Below are 22,862 nucleotides of genomic sequence, written 5' to 3'. Positions count from 1 at the left end.
CACCCCATCCTGGGGACTAGAGGACAGGGCTCACTTTAGAAGCCATCTGACCAGGTGATCTCAGGCTGGGCCAAGCCGTCTTCAGGACACGAAACCTCCTCCTGGTCCCTCTCAAGACCACACCTTCTATCTGACACCAGCTGGTGGGGGCAGTGGGCCACCCACAGAGCATGCCAGGGTGACAGTCAAGCGCTCACTGCCTAACCCTGGTTGGGCAAACTTCCTGGGGCCCTGCACGGACTGCCTGGGTTCCATGCTACCTCCGTCCCTTCCTAGCTCCGTGATCTTGAACAAGCTACCCTACCTGTGAACCAAAGATAACAGTAATACCGACTCAGAGATAGGGGGACCATATGACATGGGTTGCACTGTCTGCCCCAGCACAATTAATAGCAACCATTTTTAAGCCTCCCAAGTACCCACGGTTGGAGCAGAGTACGTGACCACCATACTCAAAGGCTGGTTTGAGGATTAAGTGTGACCAAAAGCAGTGTGCTTTCTATAGGAGCCAGTCACCTCTGTACTATTATTCCCTTCACTGGCTGTTCAGAGGACTGACTGCAGCTGAAACAGTTGACCCGGGGGGACACGGCCGAGTGTGGCTCAGTCATAAGGCAGTGCCACCACTGCCCTGCCTCCCAGTGTGACGACACACAGACCCAGGAAAAAGCCCCAAGACAGAAAAGCTACCTCTCTAAGTAGAGAGCGGAGAAAGACTGAAGACCGGCCAGCCACTCCAGTCTGCCAATTAATAGAGCTGATTAAGGGAACTTACATATGAGGTGCACCTTGGGTGGCAGCAAAATGACATGGATATCCTCCATGCAGCATGGCAGGCGTTAAAGAATTATATAGAACAGTGCAGGATGGATAGGGGTTCTGGGGCGTGACCTGTTCCAGATAAGGGGCAGGACACTGGGGCAGAGGGGAGGCGTTGCTCAGACAGTCTGAGGGCATTTACGGGCAGCAACCTCTGTTAGGGCCCAGGTCTAGTTTACAAGTCTGGCAGTTGGCAGTGGTCATGTCATGGAACCGTCTCCCCACACCCCACCCCCTATGACCAGCTCTTACAGTCTCACGTGCCTGCCTCTCCCTCAAGGGGCCTGAGTGGTCAGCCAGAGGCTTCAGTAGCAGGAAGGCGGCTCATCTGGTCACCAATGGGCCACATTGGAGAGACAGCCCACAGCAACAATACAGACACATGCAAGAAAAAAGGCAGTTTAAGCAACCCATGCCTGTAACAATTTTTTCCACCATGCCCCCCAGGACCCAAACCAGTGTGCTAATGGGTCACATAGACTTGGATCCCGTGGGCTTTTACTCGAGATTTCATGAGTTAACAAAGAGCTATAAGCAGATTCATCTGATGTAAGAGACACATCTGTTTGGATGATGGCACAGGTACCTCCCTGTAGCTGATGCCACAGGGACAGCAGAAGTCCAAGGTCAGGAAGGTAAAAACACCGTTGGGACTTAAATTGGGAGGTCTTCTCCCAATTTAATGACACTTGTCACCTGATTTTTGGATGTGAATGTAGCTGTGGCTTTGGGAATGTGGCCAGGCCGTGGAAAGCATACGAGTTGGCCAAGAGAGGTGATGCTTTCTGTCGTGAGGTGAATAGGAGGCAGAATATGCCAGACCATGACCCCCTTTCAATGGTGCAGGGACCAGTTCACATATAGCACGTCCATGGGTCCTGACTACATTAGGGTGATGGTCCCACTGGAGACTGAGCCTTATCCAGGGGCACGAAGTTAACTGCTGCAACCAGGCAGAAGGTCCCATTGCAGATCCCACTAAGTAGTTCCAGTTCCAGGGACAGTAGGGTTTGGCACGCTCTTTATCATGACCCGTTGGGCCATGGCAAGTGTCGGAATTATTGCTGTGCCCTTTTCCACAACTTTACTGTATTGGGTGCCTCAGTCCGAGTTCCTCATCTGGCACGTGGGGCTATAGGCCCCACAGGTCAGCTATTTAAATGTATTGACACCGGAAAGCACCTCTGTCCACCCGACCAAGGCAGGTCTTCCAGTTAGCCATCCCATCTGTGGCTTAGATACCCTTCTTCCGTCCCACCAGCCAAGATGCTTGTGGGTTATAGGGGAGATGGACCCTCCATTCAGTACTGGGTTCTTTTGCCCATTCATGTATATCGTGTTCTTGAAATGTGACCTCTGGTCACTCTCTTCAATGGGGGTACAGAAACACAGTACCTTTTCCAGAAGCTTTATGGTAATGGACTGATTAGCCCGCCGACATGGAAATGCTTGAGTTAAACCAGAGGCAATGTCGACAGACTAGCATATTAGGAGCCCTTGCTCAAGGGGAGAGGGTCTGTGTAGTCAATTTGCCAGCCCCCTACTGGTTGGGGGTTTGGGTAAACAGATCACCTGGTGCATGCCCAGTTCTCCAAGAATTTGCTGTACATCTAGGTAGACTTCCAGGGGCCCACTTGCCCAGGAATACCTTCATCTGGCCAGACCTCCCTGCAGGATACAATGGTGTCATCTGTGACCCAGCAGCAGTCAAGTCATGAACAGTCCCTCCTGCACACCCAGGACTCCTAGCACTTGGGGGACCAGCACAAGCTGAGCAGTGGATGCTGGCCAGGTACACTAGAAAGGGCCTGGAACACCTCAGGCCAGAGTGCGGCAGAATTCTTCAGCAGCGTCCCTTCCCTTTCCTATGCTGTTTCAAAGCCTAACAAGGATGTTTGGGATTTGTCCTTTTCCTCGCCAGCCTGCTCAGTCCAGTAAGCTGTGCCCCAGCTTCACTAAGGTCCCCAACCATTTCTCATTAGGTCCCCTTCTTGTACTCCAGGGAACTACTTCCCAATGCCCAAACACACCCTTCCATCCAGAGAAGGCCGGACTCCTCCCACACAAAATGGAGGTACAAACCCCACTGGAACCCCAGCTGCAGCCCTGGGATCACAGACACAAGCTGACTGCCAGATCCTGCCTCAGCTTTATTAGCACAGGAGGACACCAGCCCCACGCAGACAGCAGCTCAGGGTCCCCCAGTCTCTCCGTCCTCCATCGGCAGACAGAGGCCTCTACGCTGCAGCCTTCGTGGCAGCCTGGGCACCTTTGGGACCCGGGGCCTGAGCTGGAGGCGGAGCTGCAGCTGCAGGACCAGCTGGGGCCTTGGTTTGAGCCTTGCCCTTGGCCTTTGGCCGGCAGAGCCTGAGACCCTTGGCGATGCGGGCTCGAGCATGTTTCCCAAGCTTGGGGTGGGCGATGTAGGCAAGTCGACTGAGCTTGCGGCTGCCGCCCTTTGGGATCTTGGGCTTGACCTCCTTGGGCTTTCCGAGGGCCTTGATGGCCTCAGCTCGCGCACTCAAGGCCTTGGCGTTGTTGGCCTGCATCTTCTTCAGGCCCTTCTTGTTGTGCTTCTTGGCAAAGCGCATGTTCCTCAGGAACTTGGGGTCCACCTGGAAGGCAGGCACAAGAAGCTGTAAGTATGGCCTGTGGGACCCCCAAGTCACCACTAGTGGGGTACGGAGGACACTGGGAGGCTCCAGCCAAGGCCTATTGAGGGTTTACACAGCATCAAGTCAACCTTAAATGCTGAAACAAAGTGTCTGCAGAGAAACACGTACCACCCTAGCAAGACTGCACCTGCTAGTGCCACACAGCACATTCTCAGGGCTACATGCCCCGAGCCCAGGAACTGAAATGTGAGTGCAGAAGCTGTGCCCTCTGCCAGGGTTGCAGGGCTATGGCTGAATCCTGAAACCTCCTCAGGGCCACCCCACCCCCTTAAAGGAAGGTGTCAGTTCAATACCCAGCCTGGTACAACAGCAAACAAGGAGGAAGACACCAAGGGTACAGGGAGCAGCAGAATGAAGACAGGGCTCAGTTCTACTCAGACCCTACAGCCTCAGCCTGTTCAGTTAATCCTTAGCACTCCCTGGCACCGGAGGGGAAGCTGTTCCCAAGCCCAGCACTGGGTCAGATCAAGCTCCTCTGTCTGGTCAATGTGGCATGGAAGACGCATAGTACCCTAGACACATAGTACCTTGGTACACACAGACAAGGCCATTCCTTCCCAGGAAGTGCTCTGGCTGGGCAATGGACGTAGTCAGACAAACTGCCCTAAGAAGGCAGGTTATACCGGACCAGGGGTTCCATCCTGGGCTGGAAATGGCCAAGTAAAGCTTACTAGGGTCTGGCAGAGCATGAAGTCCACGCAAGACTACGGGCAGTTAATAATGATGCACAGGCAGATGGTGACGCTGGAAAAGGCTACACCACAGGCCCCAGCGGAGCAGCTGGAGCCAGACAGACACACCTGTATGTAATTCCGCGCACACACTCACCCCCTTAAGAGATTCGTATCTTTGTGATCGGGGTTTCTTGATGCCGTTTCTGTGCCATTTTCGGGCTGTGGGGAAGAAAAGGAATTAGACAAAAAAAGAAGTTTCTCCTATTAAAGACCTAGACCACCCAACACCACAGCTGGAAAGCCTAAGAGAACCACTACATCCAGAGCAGGTCTTCTTGAGGTTTGAGAAACTCCTTATCACGGAGTGCAAAGCACTGTGGGTATCTCGGAGGACCCCAACTTCTAAATCTATAACCCCAAAGGTAATACCGGCTGAAAACAAGTATTAGAAAACAAGCACTAGGGCCACACTAGAAATGTGCCTCGTTGCCCTGCTCCAATATCCCTAATCTTTGCCAGAGTTTTGGGCGTGCGATGGAGGATGGGCCGGAGGAACTTACACTGGTTGTGCGTGGTGTGGTTCTTGGACTTGGCCATGTCTGCACCTGGAGGAACAGAGTGGAGATCAGGGCTGGGGACTCGCCGGGCTGGGCCTACGTCTGCCGCCCTGATCTGAAGAACGTGAGACCAGAAGCCAGAATGAGGCTGCAGCACAGATGCCAGGAATCTGCGGCCTCCACCCGCCTCGACTCACTGCGCGCGACCGGACGCCAGTCCTCGAAAACTCAGGCAGTGGGGCCCCGAAACCAAACGCCCCCGCCGCAAGATTGCGTTCGCATCCCAAATCCGAGTTCTCCCCCTTCATCCACTCCTCGAGAACCCACGAGCACCGCCCCCGTCCCACGGCCTCCGCTCCCTACAGCCAGGTAGCCAGTCTCCCTGTCCTCCCCGGGGCTTGCGTCCACCGCCGTCCGCGCGTGGTGGATGGATTCGGATGCCGCGCGGCCAGCACTCACCCAAGCCCGCAACTCCCAAAACCCTGGGACCGGAAGAGAAGAAGGAAGACCGAGGTGCAGCACGGGAAATAGGGTCGTCGAGGCCGGAAGGTACTACTGGAAAAGCTTCCGCTGGCGCCAGGAAGAAAGGTTCCTAAGGCTGGGAGGGCACGAAGCAAACGGGAAGGCGGTGCTACGAGCCTGGCTCCGCCCCTTCCGATCTTACCTCCACTCACACTCCTTCTCCACCTGTTCCTTTTGGTCCAGGTTCTTGGGCCCAGGTCTCATGAAAGGCCTGAAGGCGAAGGGAATCCTTGACGGATGTGTTATACAGGGAGTGACAGATTTGTGTTTTTAAAAAGTACCCCTGGCTACTGCGTGGAGAGTGGACCATCAGGGGCAGAAGAGAGGAGGAAGGGCTGTGAAAAGGCTGGTGCAGAGCTCCGTGTGAAAGTGATGGCACCTGGACCCGGGTGGGGGCAGTAGGGAAGGAGAGGAGTGGATAAGGAAAGAGAGTAGACTGGACTTGAGATGCAGATGAGAGAGAGGAAGGAGGCCAGGATGGCCCCTAAGTTTTTGGCTGGAACATGTGGGTGAATGGTGGTGCTGTTTACGAAAATGGGGAAGATTGGGGGAGGGACGGGGGGTTTTGTTGCTTTGTTTTCAGATCCAGATATTTCTTTTTAGATGCATTATGTGTGATATGCCTGTTGGACATCCAAAACGAGTAAGCGTTGCCTCCTGACGACTTTATTGCCCTCTCCACTTCTTACCCCTACACAGCAGTGGGACCTGAGAGCACTTTTTAAGATACAAATCAGATCTTGTCATTTAAAGTCTGCAAGGACTTTCCCTTCAGTTGGAGAGCAATTCTTTTTTTTTTTTTTTTTTAAGATTTTTTTTTTATTGGGGAAGGGGAACAGGACTTTATTGGGGGAACAGTGTGTACTTCCAGGCCTTTTTCCAAGTCAAATTGTATCCTTTCAATCTTAGCTGTGGAGGGCGCAGCTCAGCTCCAGGTTCCGGTTGCCGTTGTTAGTTCAGAGGGTGCAGCCCACCATCCCTTGAGGGAGTTGAGGAGACAAACCGGCAACCTTGTGGTTGAGAGCCCACTGGCCCAAGTGGGAATTGAACCGGCAGCCTTCACCGTTAGGAGCATGGAGCTCCAACCGCCTGAGCCACCTGGCCAGCCCCCAGGATCAATTCTTTACCTCCCTTAACCCTGGCAACCCTCTCCTTATCACTTCTGTCCAAACCCATGGACTTCTTTCTTTCCTGCCAAGCACAAATGCTTATTCCTGCTTCAAGGCCTTTGAACTTGCACTTCCCTCCACTTGGACCACCTCCTCCCTGCTCCTTGGATGGTGTGCTTTCTTGGAGAGGCCTCCCTATCTAAAATACAGATGCTCAACCCCATCTCCCCAGTTACTCTGTGTCCTCTCAATCTGTTTGCTTGCTTCATAGAACTTTCCCAGACTCTAGTGATGGTCTTTATTTACTTGTGTATTTGTCCATTGGCACAAGCACCGTGAGTTTGGGACTGCCTTGGTCACTTTCATTTCCCATTGCCTGGCACAGCACTTGATGTAGAACAGGAGCTTCATAAACATCTGTTGATAGACATTCCTTGGCCAGGCAGGTACACAGAGTGACAGAAGCACATTGCAGAGTTTGGGAGTGAGGGGAAAGGAGGGTATGGAGGCAGAACGTGCAGCCACTCCTTACTGGAACATTCCTGAGAAGGGGGACAGAAATCTGGCACGTATGAGTTAGGAGAATGAGGGGCAGGCTCAGATGCTGAAGGAGTGACCTTGTGCCAACAGAGAAACAGGTGAGGCCAGAGAGGAAGGTGTCTCTGCAGGAGCAAAGTGCTTGAGGGCTGTTGAGAACAGGTGGAGGAGCTGGTGGGCAGAGATGGGGATGCAGGCGGTGGGGGTAGCAGGATGCCTGCCAGCCCAGGGAGTAGGAGGTGTGGGGCCAGAGGCTGGGACAGGGAGGAGAAGGTTTGATGGCTGCACCCTTGAGAAAAAGAAGCAGAGTAAAGGCCAACAGAGGAGGCTGTGAGGACTTTAAGTGTGGCATTAGCTCTCATGGCTGCTAAAAAGTGAGCAGTGACACCAGCTCAGGACTCGGTTTTTCCAAGCTGTTATGACAGTGGCAGAGCAAAGCACAGAGCCATAGTCTGACAGGGAGGCAGATTCAGAGACAGCTGTATGTATGCAATAGCTTGCCTCCTTTCTCTTCCTTCCTCCATTCTTCCCTTTCCTTCCCTTCCCTTCCCTTCCACCCTTTCTCTCTTCATAAATGGAACTTCATTATACAAGCTCTTCATAACCTGATTTTATTCACTCAATCATAATTTGTGCACATCTTTTCCTGTTCAAGAAAATCCTTTGTAATTTTATTTTACACATTTAAAAACATTATTCTGAGGTCAATAAACACCACCAGATGTCAAAGGAGTCCCAGGTAAATGTCTGAGGAATTAAATATACACATTTCACAAGTCCAGGCAGAAGGCAGAATCAGGAGGCAAGAGGCAAGTCAGTCTGGAAGGATTTCATAGAGAGTCAGCTCCTCTACTGAGCCTGATGTCTGCTCTCCAGGCATCTGAGGAGGGGGACAGTGCTTAGGGAAAGAATGTGTTAATGGCAAGTGAACTGCTAACTATGGGGTCAGGATCCAAGGGAGGGCCAGGATGGAAGGAAGTGACAGTCCTCTGGGGTGCTGGGTCTCCTCAGTCGAGCTCTAGAGAGACAGGGACCACCGGTGTACCCAGATAAGAGGGACCATGAGTGGGTTACCAGAACCAGGATGTTTTGTCTGTGAGAGAGAAGACTGGGGGTGGGGGCAGAAAAGAGGAGGCCCTAAGCATTGGATCTTTGGATCTGCTTAGAAATTCGCAAGTGAGAGGCCACCTGGTTCTGTGTGGCCCCAGATGGCAGAGCTGTGACTGAGGGAGGCAAATACCAGCACCATGGACGAGGGTCATTTCTGCAATCAGAATTCCCTCCAAACCATGGGCTGCCCCCAGAGATAGTGAGCTCCCTGAGACTAGGGGGGGTGCAGTTGAATTAATGGGGATGGAGGTAGAAATATGGAGTGGAGAGTCGGAAAATAAACCCTTAAGTTCACTTCCCTCCAAGAGTGTGGGATTCCGAACTCCTGGGAGGAGGAAAGACAGTGGGCAGCGTTTGATGCCAGGTTGGGGCTCAGAAGCTGTCGGGAAGAGACGGCAGTCCCGGCAGAGGTTCAGAGGTGCAGCCTTTGGGATGCATCACAGCCCAGGTCTCTGATTTTTCCCTCTGGGGGCTGGGGGGGAGGAGGAGGGCTGGCCCAGGAGTGATGCAGCGTCCCCAGGTCCCCAAATGGGAATGTGAGCCTGTGGCCCGCACGGGGGCAGCATGGGACCGTGGATGGAGCGGGCTGTTGCAGGTGGGAGCCCCCTCCTGCGGGAAGCCTCTGATCCTCCCAGACCTCTGACTTCCCGATTCCCGTGTCCATCCCCGCACTGCCCCACCTAAGGATCAAGCCCCTATTCTCAGCAGTTTCTCCGGGGTAGGTTGGGTCTCCCCTGGCTCCAAGCTCCTGGTAGTGGTAGTGGTGGGGGGAGTGTCTTCCCCCAGAGAGGGGTCAGGGCAGAGACAGTGGAGCCTGTGGGTACCCCTGGGTAGAGCCCTGCTGGTCCACCTCAAGTTCCTGGAGGTCATGTCAGTTGGGGGTTAAAGAGCAGGTTTTGATATCAGAGACTTGGGTTCCAATTCTGATTGCCACTCACCGGTAGAGTGACTCACCTCTCTGAGCCTCAGTCTCCTCATTTGTAACAGTGGGGAGACAGCACCCAGTGCTGAGCAGGCAGGAAGCCCCTGGAGCCTGGCTGTGACCTCGAGAGACAGCACAGCAACCTCTGGAGGTGATGGGGGTCCTATCACCCTGATTCCCTGATGTGGAGATGGAGGCCTTGGTGCTAGAGGTCCCATAGCCAAATGGAGAGCTACAGTGGTCCCAACGCCCACCAGGAGCCAGAGGAGCATGGGCTGGTGTGTGCCTGGTGAGGCGGAGGGAGGGCGCCCTGTGATGCTAACCTCCAGGTGACAGGGAGAAACCCCTGGCTTCTCTGGCCAACAGATGTCCAGAGTGGGGGCATCCTCTGTGATGGCCTCTGCCTCTGAAAGGAGGGATGGAGTAGGTGGGTATATGAGGGGGTCTGACAGGGCAGGACTGCACCCCTGAGTGGCTCCCCCACTCCCACCCCTGCTCTGAGGTGAAAAACACAAAATGGAGCTAAGGAGACTCCTTTCTCACAAAGAGCATCTGAAAAGAAGAATGAAGGGCTGGAAAGGGAGGAAGCCCTGGGCACAGCATCCCAAGATGCAGAACAGAGAGAGGTCTGTCCAGGCCAGGAGCCTCTGGGGAGGGGAAGAGGGACCTGGAGGCCTTCCTGGGAGAGGAGGCATGCATTAGACTGTGTAAGAGCAGGCAGAGCTGGGGAGGGGATGGGAGCATACAGGGGGCAGGACAGGCAGAGGCTGGTGTTTTTCCCCATGGCTCTCTGGCACTGGACCACCGCTGATTGGGGCCTCCCAAAGCCCCAGAGGCCTGGCCCACAGTGGGTGCCCTTCCCAGCACACAACCCTAAGTCCAGGGGTCCCGAGCAGGAAGGGGCATCCTGCTAGGCCCAGGAGGCTACAGCCTGCAGCTCTGCATCAGTTATCGCTGGTCCGCTCCACACCCTCAGAGTGGCTTCTCTTGTTAATCCCGTGTTGCACATGGGGACACTGAGGCTCAGAAAGTTGGAGTGACTTGCCTGGGGTCACCCAGCTTCTTATCTTCTACCAAAGCCACTCCTGGAAGCTCTTCCGGGCTTGAACTCTGCCTGAGACTCACACTGATGACAGGAAGAGGACGGCAATGCATCACCTGAGGCGTGACCCTCTAGTGGAGTGTGCTCTGGCAAGCATGGCAGAGAGTGGGGGGCCTACCTCACCCCCAATACAACATTGATCAGTCTGCCTTTCTATGTCTGCGCCCTTCATTCGTTAGTTGGCAGTTACATTCTCTGGCACTGATGGTCCACCCACTGGGAAAGGCTGGAGAACAAGACCCAGATCCGCCGTGACACTTAGCAGCTGGGTCATGAGCCAACACTCAACCGTCCTGAGGTTCAGCGTCCTCACCCCTGAGGGGGGAGGAGGGCACTACTTACTTGGCAGCTCACGGGGAGGCTGCAAGCACTTACTGGGGCCTGGCACACAGTCTCTGTCACCACTCGGCAGCCCTCCTGGGACAAGGCTTCAAACAGCTAGAAGGCCAGGCAGGCAATATGGGGTCCTTCCCCACCCCAAAATCTCCTCTGGAAACACGAGGCTGCCCACCCCCAAGGCACCTTGCCCAGAAGGGAATGGGAGAGTGGTGTGGCCCGGGATGCCCTCCTCACGGTGGGCAATGGTGGCTGGACAGGACCAGGAGAAGGTGGCCCCAGAGCAGCTGCTGAGTGGCAGTGAGGGCAAGTGGGGACCCGCCACTGCTAACGACCCGCCCTGCCCCAGCGCAGGGAGCCAGCGGGTGAGAGGCCTGGGTCCTGGCTCGGCTGCCTCAGCACTGGCTGCTGCCTGGCACGGGGCCCTGGCAGTGCTGGTTTTAATCGATCATTTTCCGCAAGCAGCTCCTGGTGGCGTGGGGGCGGCTTCCCCTTGACTTGCATCTCCTGGAGGATGCGGCTTGGCTAAAAATAACTGGAATTACTGTGCTCCCGCTCTGACTGGGCCAGGGGCTGCGGGGGCTGCGGGGGCGGGACCTGGAGGGAACTTTGCAGCAGTGAAGCGGTGTTCCCTGACAGGAGCCGAGAAAAGCCAGCGTTGGTGGGTGTGGGGAGAAGGGCTGCAGGACATGGAAAGGAACGTGGCCTTTTCTCACCCACTTCTCTCCAGGCCTGCTCCCCAAGGACAGTGCTTCCGGAGCAGAGCTGGGGTGAAGGCTGGCCCAGATCCCAGACTCGCATCATGGAGGGCGGCAGTGGCAGCAGTGGGCTCCTTCCAGCACAGCACAGAGTGTGTTTGCAGGAGACCCCCACATACACTCAGGGCAGGACTGTTGAATGCAAGCCGTATGGCAGGGGATCAGATCTGGACGCCTTCTGCCCCTCTCCTTCCCGGCTGTGGGACACTGAGCCCCGACTCCTTATCTGAAAACTGGGTGTGTCTGCAGAATTAAGCACTTTACTCCCGGGCATGTTGGGGCCTCCAACCCCACCTCCTCCATCTGCCTGGGGAGGCATCAGCTCCCTGTCAGCCCCTTGGTGCAGGGCTGAGAGGGTTTATCCTGTGACCTGCCCTCAGAACAAGGTCCAGGAGGCCCTAAGTCAGGTAGGACCTGGGGTCCTCGGCACAAAGTGGGGCTCGTCAGGGAGAGTAGGGGATCTGAGTGGTCTTGGGAGGGTGGAAGGTAACCGCTGGGCCCAGGCAGGAGGCTGTGGACATGTTGCACAGTGGGCTGTTGGCCCTGGTTTCAGGATGGTGATGTCGCTGTTGCTGCCCTCACTGCCATCCCTCCCTTTATACCTCAGGGGGGACAGAGCCAGAGAAAGAGAGAGAGAGAGAGAGAGAGAGAGAGAGAGAGAGAAGGAGGGAGGGAGGGGAGAGAGCGCACAAGAGGCTCAAGGGCAGGTCCAGAGTCATATGGTGGAGAGAGGACACCATGGCCTTCCCTCGCACACACAGACCCTGCAGAGGCAGTGGGAGATGTACTGCTGGGGGACCAGTCAGCCCTTCATGCTTGTGCCTCAGTTTCCTCATCTGTACAAGGGCCGGGTCGGATGCCCTTGCAGACCCCTGACAGCATTTGGGGCTGGCTGGGGAGTGGGAGCTGCAGCCGAGGAGAAACCAGGAGTGGGGACAAGGGCGGCTCCCCATGCCCTCACCGAGTGCTCTGTGATGTTCGGTGAGGGTCCTCAGGTTACCCCCACTCTACATACAAGGAAGCCGAGGCTCAGAAAGGAGATGTGACTCACCCAAGGTGATACAGCTTGTATGTGATGGACTGGACCTTTGAACCCAGAACTGCTGACTACAGAGTCTGTTCTCCATTTCGTCTTCTGAACAGAGGGCCTGGGGGACCAGTGCTTATGGGGGTGACTCAAGGTGAGGGGCAAGGGTATGGTCCAGACATGAGCAGTATGGAGTTGCTGCAGCTGGGCCCCTACCTAGACCTCATTCTAGGCAACAGTGTGCCTTAGAGGTGCCTGTGGGTGCAGGCGGTGGGGGAGAGAGGCAGTGTGAACTCACCCCGATGGGAACAAGCAAATGGGAACAATAATGATAACCCCACTCCCAGGGATGGTTTTAGCAGCACAGTTCCTAAGGAGGAACTGACATCAGCACGAATACCCAGTGACAGGATTGAGAAATTCACTGCAGCCCCCACAGCAGCAGGGGTGGACCCTAAACCATAACATGGAGCCAAGGAAAGAACTGCAGTTGGCCCTTGAGCAACACGGGTTTGAACCACACGGGTCCACTTACACACAGATTTCTTTCAGTATATGTACAATCGGCCCTCCTATCTGTATATGTACAATCGGGCCTCCTACCCGTGGGTTTCGCATCCGTGGAGCCACTCAATTGCGGGTCAAAAACAGGATATTTGATCCGCAGTTGGGAATGTGGACGCGAAAGGCAGACTGCATGCACTGTTCTACACCATTTCATAAAGGGACTTGAGCATCCGTGGAATTTGGTGTTCACAAGGGGTGGGGAGGGGGAGTCCTGGGACCAATTCCTCTGAGGATATTATCCTGGGTTATCTGCGTGGGCTTAATGTAATCACAAGCGTCCTTAAGGGGGAAGAGGGAACCAGAAGGAAGAATGTGATGGCAGCATGAGGACGCATCCTGACGTTGCTGGCTCTGAAGATGAAGGAATGGGACCACGAGACAAGGAAAGCGGGCAGCCTCGAGAAGCTGGAAATGTGAGGAAGTGTGTCCTCTACAGTCTCCAGAAGGAACACAGCCCTGTCAGCACCTTGATTTGAGCCTAGTGAGACCCACTTCAGATTTCTGACCTGTGGAGCTGTAAGTATTAGGTTGGTGCAAAAGTAATTGCGGTTTTTCCAATTATTTTTAACTTCTTAAAGCACAATTACTTTTGTACCAACCTAATACTTGTGTTGGTTTAAGCCACTGAATTTGTGGTAATTTGTTACAGCAGCAATAGGAAACGAATACACCATCTAACCATCCAACCCATCATGCAACAGTCCATCCAGCCATCTTCCATCCATTTATCTAGCTGCCCCTCCATCCAACCATCCATTCATGTAACAAATATTCATTTAGTGTCGCTTTTGTTTCAGCTGCCAAACTGTGAAAGAGAACAGTTGTTGCCGTCCTGGAGCTCCCATCACTGGGTTTCAGTCCAGGGCCCTTAGTGCTACCACGGTGGGACATGAGTGATTGGGAAGGATTGTGGGGGGCGGAGGGGGGAGGGGGGACTCGTGGCTTGATGACTCTTGGCAGCAGGAACAAGACGGGAGCACTACAATACAATTATGAGTCTCTGCAGCTGGCCCTTCACCTGCAGGCTGCCCGCTAGGGGTCACTGTCCTTTGTTGGCTCTGACCTCAGCCCTAGGGGAACCTGGTGCTCTTGGCCCTGTCCAAAGAGTAGGGAGGGTAAAGGGCCAAGACCAGCCAGAATGGTGACTTCAATTCCCGCTCCCCAGCTCGAGCCCCATGCCTGCCATACCCTCTGCATGGCCCTGGTCCTCTGAGGTACACTCTTGCCCCCACCTGAGACCCCAGCCCATCGGTTAGAAATAGCCATGACTCCCACATTCTTGGTAGTACTGCGAAGCACCTGCTCGAGGGTCAGGCTGAGCCTAGTTCAAGGCCTGGTACCTCCACTTAATTAAGGATGTGTGATCTTGGGCTGGCCCAGTGGCTCAGGTGGTTGGAGCTCCGTGCTCCAAACTCCAAAGGCTGCCGGTTCGATTCCCACATGCGCCAGTGGGCTCTCAACCACAGGGTTGCTGGTTCGGCAACTGGACCTGGAGCTGAACTGCACCCTCCACCACTAAGACTGAAAGGACAACAACTTGACTTGAAAAAAGTCCTGGAAGTACACACTGTACCCCAATAAAGTCCTGTTCCCCTTCCCCAATAATAATAAAAATCTTAAAAAAAAAAAAAAAGGATGTGTCATCTCAGGCAATGAACTCTCTCTGAGTCTTGACACCCTCATCAATATAATGGCAGCCCCTCCTCCCAGGGCTGCAGTCAAGATGGGGAGAACGAACACTGCAGACCACCCTGCACAGGCCCTGGCATACAGGAAGGCCACCACCGCCACCACCTGGGAGATGCTACATTGTTATGCTTTGCAGACTGTAAAGGAAGGTGCACATGGTCTTCACGACTCTTGGAGCTGGATGGTGGGGTTATGGGCACTTAGCCCCTCCCCCAGGAGAGGACCAGTTTCCAGTCCTGTCTTTCGTGTGCAGGCCTTGCTGTGACCCTGTGGCCCCTAATCAGAGGGGAGCCTGCAGTCCGCTGGATGGAGAGCTGCCTGGACCCTGTGAGCCATGGGCACAGTCCCCATAGGTCCAGCTCCTGTCACAGTCTCCCAGGTCTGGAGGCCCCATACACCACACAGCCAATGAACGTGTTTAGCAGGAAACACCTGGTTAGCCATGGCAATTAGGGTTATGGAGCAAAAGGCAGTTACGCAGTGATTGTCAGCAAGCCCAGACCAGTGGAAAGGACAGGAGGGGTCCAGCGGCTCTGCCCCGCAGACTATGCTTCTGACCTCCAGGCACACTGAGTCTCAGAGTCTAGCACTCACAGCAAAGGCAGCTCATAAAGCCTTCCTGCCACTTCTTCATTCCTCCCATTACAGCCTCATGGGGTAGATGGGAAACTGAGGCTCGCGTGAGGGCTGTCTAGGGAACAGGCGTGGAAAGGGCACCCCTGGGCCCCAACCCAGGTTTTCCACCAGGTATCCCCGGCAGAGCAAGTGCACCCCCATTTCCCTGGCTCGGATGATGGCTTCCCACAAGCCTCTGAATTGGGTGTGAGAAAAGGAGCACTGCTCAGGGAGTCAGGGTTCGAGGCTAAGGTGAAGGTAGCAAGTCCCAGCAAAGTCCACAAAGTCTAGTTCCACCTAGAATCCCCAGGCCTGGAATCCCCGGCCAGCGCCCTGTCTGTGACCAGACCTGTGACCTGTGAGCTCCTGAGGGCCATCCCCATGCTGTCTCTCGAGGGGAGGGCACCCAGCATGTCACCTGCTGGTGAGCACATTGCTGCAGTGGCTCCTTTGCTGGCTGGGCCGGGATCTCCATGGCTCTGAGGCCCGTTCCTGCCAGCTAGCTGGGGGACTTCAGCTCAGCCTCTTGACCTCTCAGGACTGGGAGTGTCCCTCTGAGTAGTGGGCATCTTTCCCAAGGCCCCAGGGAGACGAGAGAAGGGACTTTCAATCCCAGCACAGAAACCAGGAAAGGAAATAGGTCAGGGAGGGGCGCCCAGGTACTTTCTACAAGCCAGCTTAGTGCGACTAAGGACATTCGTGGGAGGAGGCCCACACCCCCAGATCAGACTTTCTCCTTCAGGCCTTGTCTGCGGAGGCGGCGGCTGCCAGCACTTTCAGGCAGAGGGACAGTGCATCTACTCACCCGCTGAGCCTCACTCTAGACCCCATGGTGTCCATCCCAGCTCTCCTGCTTGACCCTCCTGGGGCACAGCTGGTCTACCTGTCTCCCCCAATTGGCTGGCATATGGTAGGTGCTTGCTGAGGGAGTGCCCTGAATCTCTGTCTCTGCTTTCAGAAGAGGTGAATCCACCCCAGACCCTCAATCATGCTGTTCCCTCTGCCTGGTACAGTGTACCGCCACCTGCCTTGGCCTAAAGGTCACCACCTCTGGGAGGCCTTCCAGGACTACCCCAGCCAGGCCAGGCCCCTCTCTTCACATCTCCCCCAACACCACAGGCTATACCCAGGGCATATTTTGTCTAGGTCCATTGCCCCTTCTGAGTGAGGGGATTCCCCAGGGCCAAGCCTGAGACCCCCAGCATTCTCTGGACTGGGCCAGGGCGCATGGGAGAGCTCTTAGCTTCCTCTTCTCGGCCATTTCTACTTACTCGTAAATATGGTCCAGTATTTTTTTCCCTGGAGGAGCCAGGCAGAGGGGGAGGTCAGCCACTTCATCACCCCCCACTCCTCTTGGACCCCCTTTCTGGGTCTTTGCCCCTCCCCCAGCAGCCCACCCATCTTCCCTGAGGGCTTCTAGGGGCTCCTGGCATCGGCTCTTCTCTGCCGGTGCTGCCTTCTGGTAGGGAGGACAGTGAATGGAAAGGGTCTAAGCCTGGGAATGGGGGCTTCAGGGGAGGATCCCTGAGAGACACACGCACCCCAGCTCTACGTCCCCAGCCTGTGATGCGTGCAGGGTGGGGGATGGGAGATGGCAGTGGCTGGTCCTCCATCCAGATCCAGGTCACTCCCAGCCTGCTCGGCAGCCGTGGGTAATTAGGGGCCAGCAGGACGTGGCAGGCGGGTGGCAGGCGGCCTAATTGTCGGAGTTTTCAGGTAATTAACGGAAGGCTGTCTGGCCTGTCCCCATAGGGCCTAGCATCCGCCACCCCTTCCCCAGGGCATCCCCAGCCGCCTAAGGAGGCCAATTACTGAGTGGTGCCCAGGTCCTCATTAGCCACCGGGAAAGGTCGTGTGGGAATAGCACGGGCGTGGGGCTCAGCCAGCCGTGGTGGAGGCTGGGCGGTCCCCCCTCTAGCGGGCTGAGCATGTGCTGGCTGTAGGTCTCTGCTGCTGCCCACTGAGGGGTGGCCTGCCCCACATCTGGGACCTCCCTTCATGCCTCTCCTCTCAGGGCAGCAGCTTTAGGTCAGATCCTTCCCCTGCCACTTCCCAGCTGTGCGGCCTTGGGCATGTCCCTCTCCCTGTCTGACCCTCTGTTTCCTGAATCGGAGACGATGAAGGCAAAACACCTGGTGTACAGTAGGTGCCCAGCTCACGGCTGCTCACCTTCTCCCAATGGTGCCAACTCCTTCTCTTCACTCGTGAAGAAAGGGAGGCCCAAAGGGGCTGCGGCTCAAGGTCACCAATGTGTCCAGAGGCCCCTCTGTACAGACCTTAGAGGCTGAGGGAGCCAGGATGGTCCCCTGGGATTTACCCCAAGGGACCTCAGCAGCTGGGCTGGGTCCTGGGAGGGGTCAACAGAGGTGATCAGGTGGGGGAGGGGTGTCCAGGAGCAGCTGGACCTTCCAGACACTTGAGCCTAGTGGAGGTGGGGAAGCAGGGAATGCCAGGAAATGGGGGGCTTTGGGGCTCGTTGTGGAGCTGGAGGGCCCCCCCTTCCTGGATGCTCTGGGATACCCAGGAGAAAGCCAATGGGCAAGTGCCGGCTCCCCAGTCTGCTGTCTGAGCAGGTATCCGTCCTTTCTTGGTAAGTCCACACTACTCTTGGCCCAGGAAGTTGGGGGAGCACTGTGTCTTCAGACATTGAGATTTTTGGCTTCTGGGGCTTCTCTGTTTCGAGAATTCTGTGACCGAATTCCATGTTGACAAATCTCACGCTGTTCTGCCCCCTGTAATTGTCAGCTAATGCTACTTTTGGTCTTATTGCCAGCCTAGAATCTAGGTTAAGGGTTTCCAAACTGTGTCCCCCGGAGCCCTCCTGTGGGAGCAAAGGGGGAGGCCCCTGACCCTCCAGCTGGAGCAGCTGGACTTTGATCTCCGATAAAATACTAGTAGCTGCTTCTTCGTGAGTCTCATCCGGTGCCAGGCATGCACAGGGACTCTGCCTCCACAATTGCATTCTGTCCTCATAGAACCCCAAGAGGTAGGTACCATCATATTCCAGTTTTCTGGTGAGGGTGCTGAGATGACTGGAGACTGAGGCTGAGCAGCGTAACCCAGGTCTCAAAGCATGTGGGAAGCAGAGCCGGGACTCAGACCCAGTGTCCACTCTGAGCCACCAGGAATGTGGGTTCCGAAGCTAGAAAGAAAACAAGGTGCAGGAGTTGGGGGGAGTGTCACATTAATCATAATTTTTCTCCTCCAGGTTGGGGCGTGTGGGGGTGCCTGCATGTCTGCCCCAGGGGAGTGTGGTCCCAGCCCCAGGTTACCCAGGGTCCCTGTACCCCACCATGTGGCATCTGTGTGCATGACGGTCCATCTGCCTGTTTCCTTTCCCTGTGCCATGGACTCTGCTTCCCCCGCAGCCCAAACCAACAAGATCCAGCCCAGAAATAGCATATGTTTTCAGCCTCTGCTCGTCCAAGTCGTAAACCGCCTGGTGTGATGTGCTCTTTGTGTCAGGTTGCTTCAAAACTCAGAGTGGGGGTGGCTGAGTGAGTGTGAGGGGCACGTGGTGCCTCCTCCAGGATGACAAACTGGGAGCTGGGAGCCGGGGTGAGCCCAGGACGGAGGCTCAGGCAGGGAAGCGGGGCCTGGGACTGGCTTGGGGGCTCAGCCTGGGGTGGGAGTCAGCCGTTGGTGGCCCAGATTCAACCTGAGCCTAAAGCTTGAGCCTTAAACTGGAGCTGAGGTCAGAGATGAGAAGGTTGGGTTTCAGTCTTGTCCGTTGTTCAGAGTCAGGGGTCCGAGGGCAGTGCCCATTGCTCAGAACCTGATAAGGATGGAGACCCAAGCTCAGTCTAGGGTCAAGGTCAGGATTCAGGATGAGGTAGGGTCAGAGTGCAGAGGGCAGAGGTCAGCCTTCCTATTTCCTAGAAATGAGCTGGGGCAGGACCAGGGTCAGAGGGGTACCTATGATGAGCAAGGCGGGGCTTCCAGGGACCGCACAGACTATGACGGGCTGGGAGCAGACCTGGTGTCCAAGGCCACGGGAGGAGGTGGGGCCTGGCCTCCGGCCCCAGCCCCTGCTCTTGGGATGGGAGCTTCAGCTGCTCTTCTCTGAGACATGGATGATCACGGCACCCATCTCCATGTTGATCATGCTCCACCAGGATTCCCTGCTTCTGCTCTCATGACTGTGAACTTCGGGGTGCGGGTACATGACCCAACAGTGAGGACAGATGGCGAGGCAGGGGTGTGAGACGCCTGGTGTGGACTCATGTCCCTTCGCTACCTCCATGGCATGGTGGGGTGTGGGGGTCAGGGGCAGAACTGCGCCAAGACTCTAGGTCCCCAATCACAGTCCAGGGCCCCGCCACTTCCCCAGCTGCCCCTGCGAGGTGGTCGTGCGCCAGGTCAGGCCCCAGCTGCCCACCTGAGCAGTAGGCAGCACTGTCCCAGGCACCTTTCCAGGCCTCTGTTCTGCCAGCTGGGTTTTCCCGCCTCTTCTCCTTTCTGGGCCCAGCGTGGACAGACATTTGGGGACAAGCCCACAGAGCAGCCAGTGGGGGAGCTGGGGGTGGAGCAGGCCAGCAGGAATGAGAAGCCAGGGCAGGGAGAAGGGCACCAAGGAAGAAGCCTTCTCACAGGCCTCTCTGTTCTCATCTCCCACGGGGCCTGGTCAGAGACTAGCCTCAGGCCATTCACCCACTACTGGGGCTCTGACCCCAGAGGTCTCCCCTCCCCAAGGGGACACAGGCAGCTTCCACCAAGTGGGGAAGCAGGCGTGTGTGAGGCGGGTTGGGGCTGGAGGGTTGTGAGAACTCCTAGAGGACAGGAATGGTGGAGAGCCAGCAGAGGACGTGTGGATAAGAGTCCTGCCCGCCCAGGACGTGAAGCCTCCAGGGTTTGGCTGTGAAAGTCCCGGTCACCTCCTCCAGCTGAGCTATTAATACCCAGCCACGACCCACGCACCCTTGCTGGGAGGACGCCAAGTTCCTCAGGGGCTAAAAAACGATCTGAGGTGGGGGTGGGCCAGGCATTCTCCTCTTCTTGTCCAAGGAGCTGTGGCCAAAGGCCAGGCTGGCCTGAAAAGGGGCAGGAGCCAGGGTGGGGGTAGAGGGTCACTGAGCCCTGGGGGGGAGTGGCCTGGGAAGCCCAGGTCAGAGCAATGGACCAGTTCAATCCCCATTGCTGAGACCCAAGGAGGAGGGCTCGCTGGTGGTCCCACCCAGGAGGGGTCCACCACTAGGCCGCAGGCTCCTTCCCTCAGACCTCAGCTTGCTCTGCCCTAGGCTACGACAAGGCTGGGGTCTGGAGGCTGAGGGCTGCCTGTCTCCTCCTGTCAGGAGGGGGGAAGGGGGCTCCAGGAGGAAGTTCGCAGCCTCTGGTGGGAGCTGGGCGCCTAAAGCATAGCCACCCATGTTTCAGCATTCTCTGGGGTGGGAATTCCTGGCAGCTCAGTTTATAGATGAAGAAACTAGGGCTCGCCATCTACCAGAGCCTGCATCCTGTTATGTCATTACAAAAGGAGGTTTCTTGGTTTGTTTTGGGGACCCGTGAAACAGATGTTTCACTCAAAGCGTTCCAGGCCCACGGAGGCGCCTGGACCAAGAGTGAGGAGCCCGCCCAGGCACCTTTCTCCAGCACCGGTGAAAACCCCTCCAGGAATCAGCAGCTGATTCTTCCCCTATTCCTGGGGCTCAAGGGCACGTCCTGGGGGCCTGTGCTGGTCTTCTGGGCTCAAAGGTACCCACGCCACCTGCTCCCTGCTGTATCCCCTCCTTTCCCATGACAGATGCTCCAGGACTCAGACATAGACCCCAGAAGAGTGCAGACTAAGCTGAGCGTCAGCCCCAGGGGCCCCCCGCGCCGGAAATCCCGACAGCTGCCTGGCTTACAGGTCCTGGGCACTGGGCCCTGACCCAGGGCAGGCGGCGGCCGTGTCAGGTGTCCAGAGGAATTGGGGGAGGTGATGGCTGGAACCGGGGGCTGTCTGCCCATGGTTAGCGAGGCTGTCAACACCTCCCGGCCTGCCAAGGCAGAGCAGGGCCAGGGGGCTGGGGCTGGGCCCTGCCTGGCCTGGAGGGGCTGAGGGGGCAGGTAGCTCCTGTCCTGAGGGTCTGGGAAAGGACACGCAGTCTTGTCCTAGGCTGAGAGACCTGCCCAAGAAACCTGAGAAGGGGACAGAGCCCTGGCCTTGGGGGCTGGTAAAGTGGGTATATACCCTAATGGCCAGTGGGGAACAGGGTGTGGGGGATTGTCCCAGCCTGACAGCAGAGAAGGCTGCCCAACATCCTGGACTTGAGAGAGAGCTCTGGACCTGCCTCCCCCTCGTCCCCACTCAGCCAAGAGGCAGATAGCTCTGCAGCACCAGGCAAGAGCCCTCTGGCCTCAGGCTGACAACACAGACAGCCCCAGGGCTTCACTTCCTCACTCAGGAAAAGAAATGGTCTAGCCCTGGCTGGATTTTCCTCAGCCCTGGGGAGGGGCTTTGCCTCTGCACTGATTGACATGGGGGGGCCAGGCCAGCCTCAAAGAGCTGGTTCTAGGGGAGCCTCTCCCAGGATGGGCCCCACCTGCTCACTCGCCCCATGCACTCTCAGCTCTCCTAATGCCCACGCGCTCATCCACTCTGGGGACACCTCCCCAGGCAGTCTTCCTGGATTGGTAGAGATGAAGAGGAACCATGTTCATGTTCCCAACTCCCATGGAAGGCCTGGAGTGCCCACATCGCCCTAGCTCCTTAGAGGCCCTGCCAACAGAGCCTGACCTTGTAAAGGCTTTGGGCCTCCAATCTCTCTCCTCCCACTTTCTTCTCCCAGCTGTATCCTAGATCCCAGTCCTCTGGTTCTGACCGAACCAGGCCCTCTGCCACACCAGGCCTGGGGGCTTCTCCCATCTCAGCTGTCCCTGCTACTCAGTCTGCGGCTCTGGCTGCCCCCTCTTTGCTCAGTCCCCTACCCTGTGTCTCTGTCTCTTCTCCCTGGGTTTATCTTTGTCCTTTTCTCTCTGGCTCAGACCTGCGTTTCTGTTTTAGTCTCCATCTCTGCCCCTCTCTATCTCTGTCTGGTGCAGTGTCAGGAATCTCAGCTTCTCTGGGACCCTTCCTGGCAATGTCTGCTTCCCACCTGGCCTGGATGCCTGCTCAGACATCTGCTCCAATGTCCGCTCACTGGGCCCCACGGAGCACTCAGACAACACTTGCAGTCTCAGCTCTGGCCCAGTTCCAGGGGAACTGCTGTGATTCCCAGAAGGCAGGGGAGGGAGACGCAGACCAGAGGGCCATGTGCTTGCCTGCGCCTTGGAAGGTCTAATGGCCCTGGGCCCTCCCTCTGCTCAGGCCTCTGGCCACGGTCCCTCCCCCTGGTCCCAACCCCCAACACCACGGGCTTCATATTTCACCCCACCACTGAGGGCTGGTGGCTGTGTGACCCTGAGCTTCTGGCAAGGTCTGAATTTCAGTTTCCTCTTCTACAGAGTGGGGCCAATAGGGACTGCTTTGGCAGATGTCAGAGGATGAAGTGTCAACGCACTGGCTGGGCACGTGGCACTGTGCCCAGCACAGTAGTGCTCAACAGAGTCCCCTTACTGTTACTGTGACTACTATTCCCCCGGGTTCCCAGAGTCACGATGGGTGCAGTGGTGGATGGGCTGAGCCTCTGTTACTTGAAGGGTGCCGTGTCCACCCTGCATCCTGTACCCGTTCCTTCCTGTTGGACAGAAGATATCCCTCCACACCTGGGACCTTCCTGTCCTCAGCGTCAGTCTGAACTGCACACCGTGAAGCTTACCAAATTAATTACTGCTGGCTTGGGGATATATTTTTTAAGAAGACATTTTTCCAGGGGGAAAAACACCAGGAGCTATAATTAGTTGGAAGAGGAAAGAATCATGGAGC

General features: G+C 56.3%; 1 protein-coding gene across 2 annotated transcripts; it reads right to left on the bottom strand.

Annotated features, from left to right (window-relative positions):
- Nucleotides 1-2,949: 2,949 nt before the first annotated feature.
- Nucleotides 2,950-5,294, bottom strand: RPL29 (ribosomal protein L29). Of its 2 annotated transcripts, none has more exons than XM_019753244.2 (4): nucleotides 5,185-5,294; nucleotides 4,729-4,773; nucleotides 4,323-4,387; nucleotides 2,950-3,434 (listed from the first exon to the last, which is right to left on the bottom strand). In XM_019753244.2, the coding sequence occupies exons 2-4, from the start codon at nucleotides 4,763-4,765 to the stop codon at nucleotides 3,057-3,059; spliced, it is 480 nt and encodes a 159-aa protein (XP_019608803.1). In that variant the 5' UTR covers nucleotides 4,766-4,773; nucleotides 5,185-5,294; the 3' UTR covers nucleotides 2,950-3,056. The 2 variants fall into 2 exon arrangements, with proteins under 2 accessions (XP_019608803.1, XP_019608804.1); XM_019753245.2 differs by having other exon boundaries at nucleotides 4,729-4,840; nucleotides 5,185-5,211.
- Between the last annotated feature and the right edge of the window lie 17,568 nt (nucleotides 5,295-22,862).

Source organism: Rhinolophus sinicus, linkage group LG10, assembly GCF_036562045.2.
Source record: "Rhinolophus sinicus isolate RSC01 linkage group LG10, ASM3656204v1, whole genome shotgun sequence".
Classification (NCBI taxonomy): domain Eukaryota; kingdom Metazoa; phylum Chordata; class Mammalia; order Chiroptera; family Rhinolophidae; genus Rhinolophus; species Rhinolophus sinicus.
Note: the sequence above shows the minus strand (reverse complement) of the source record. Positions and strands in the feature narration are given on the sequence as shown.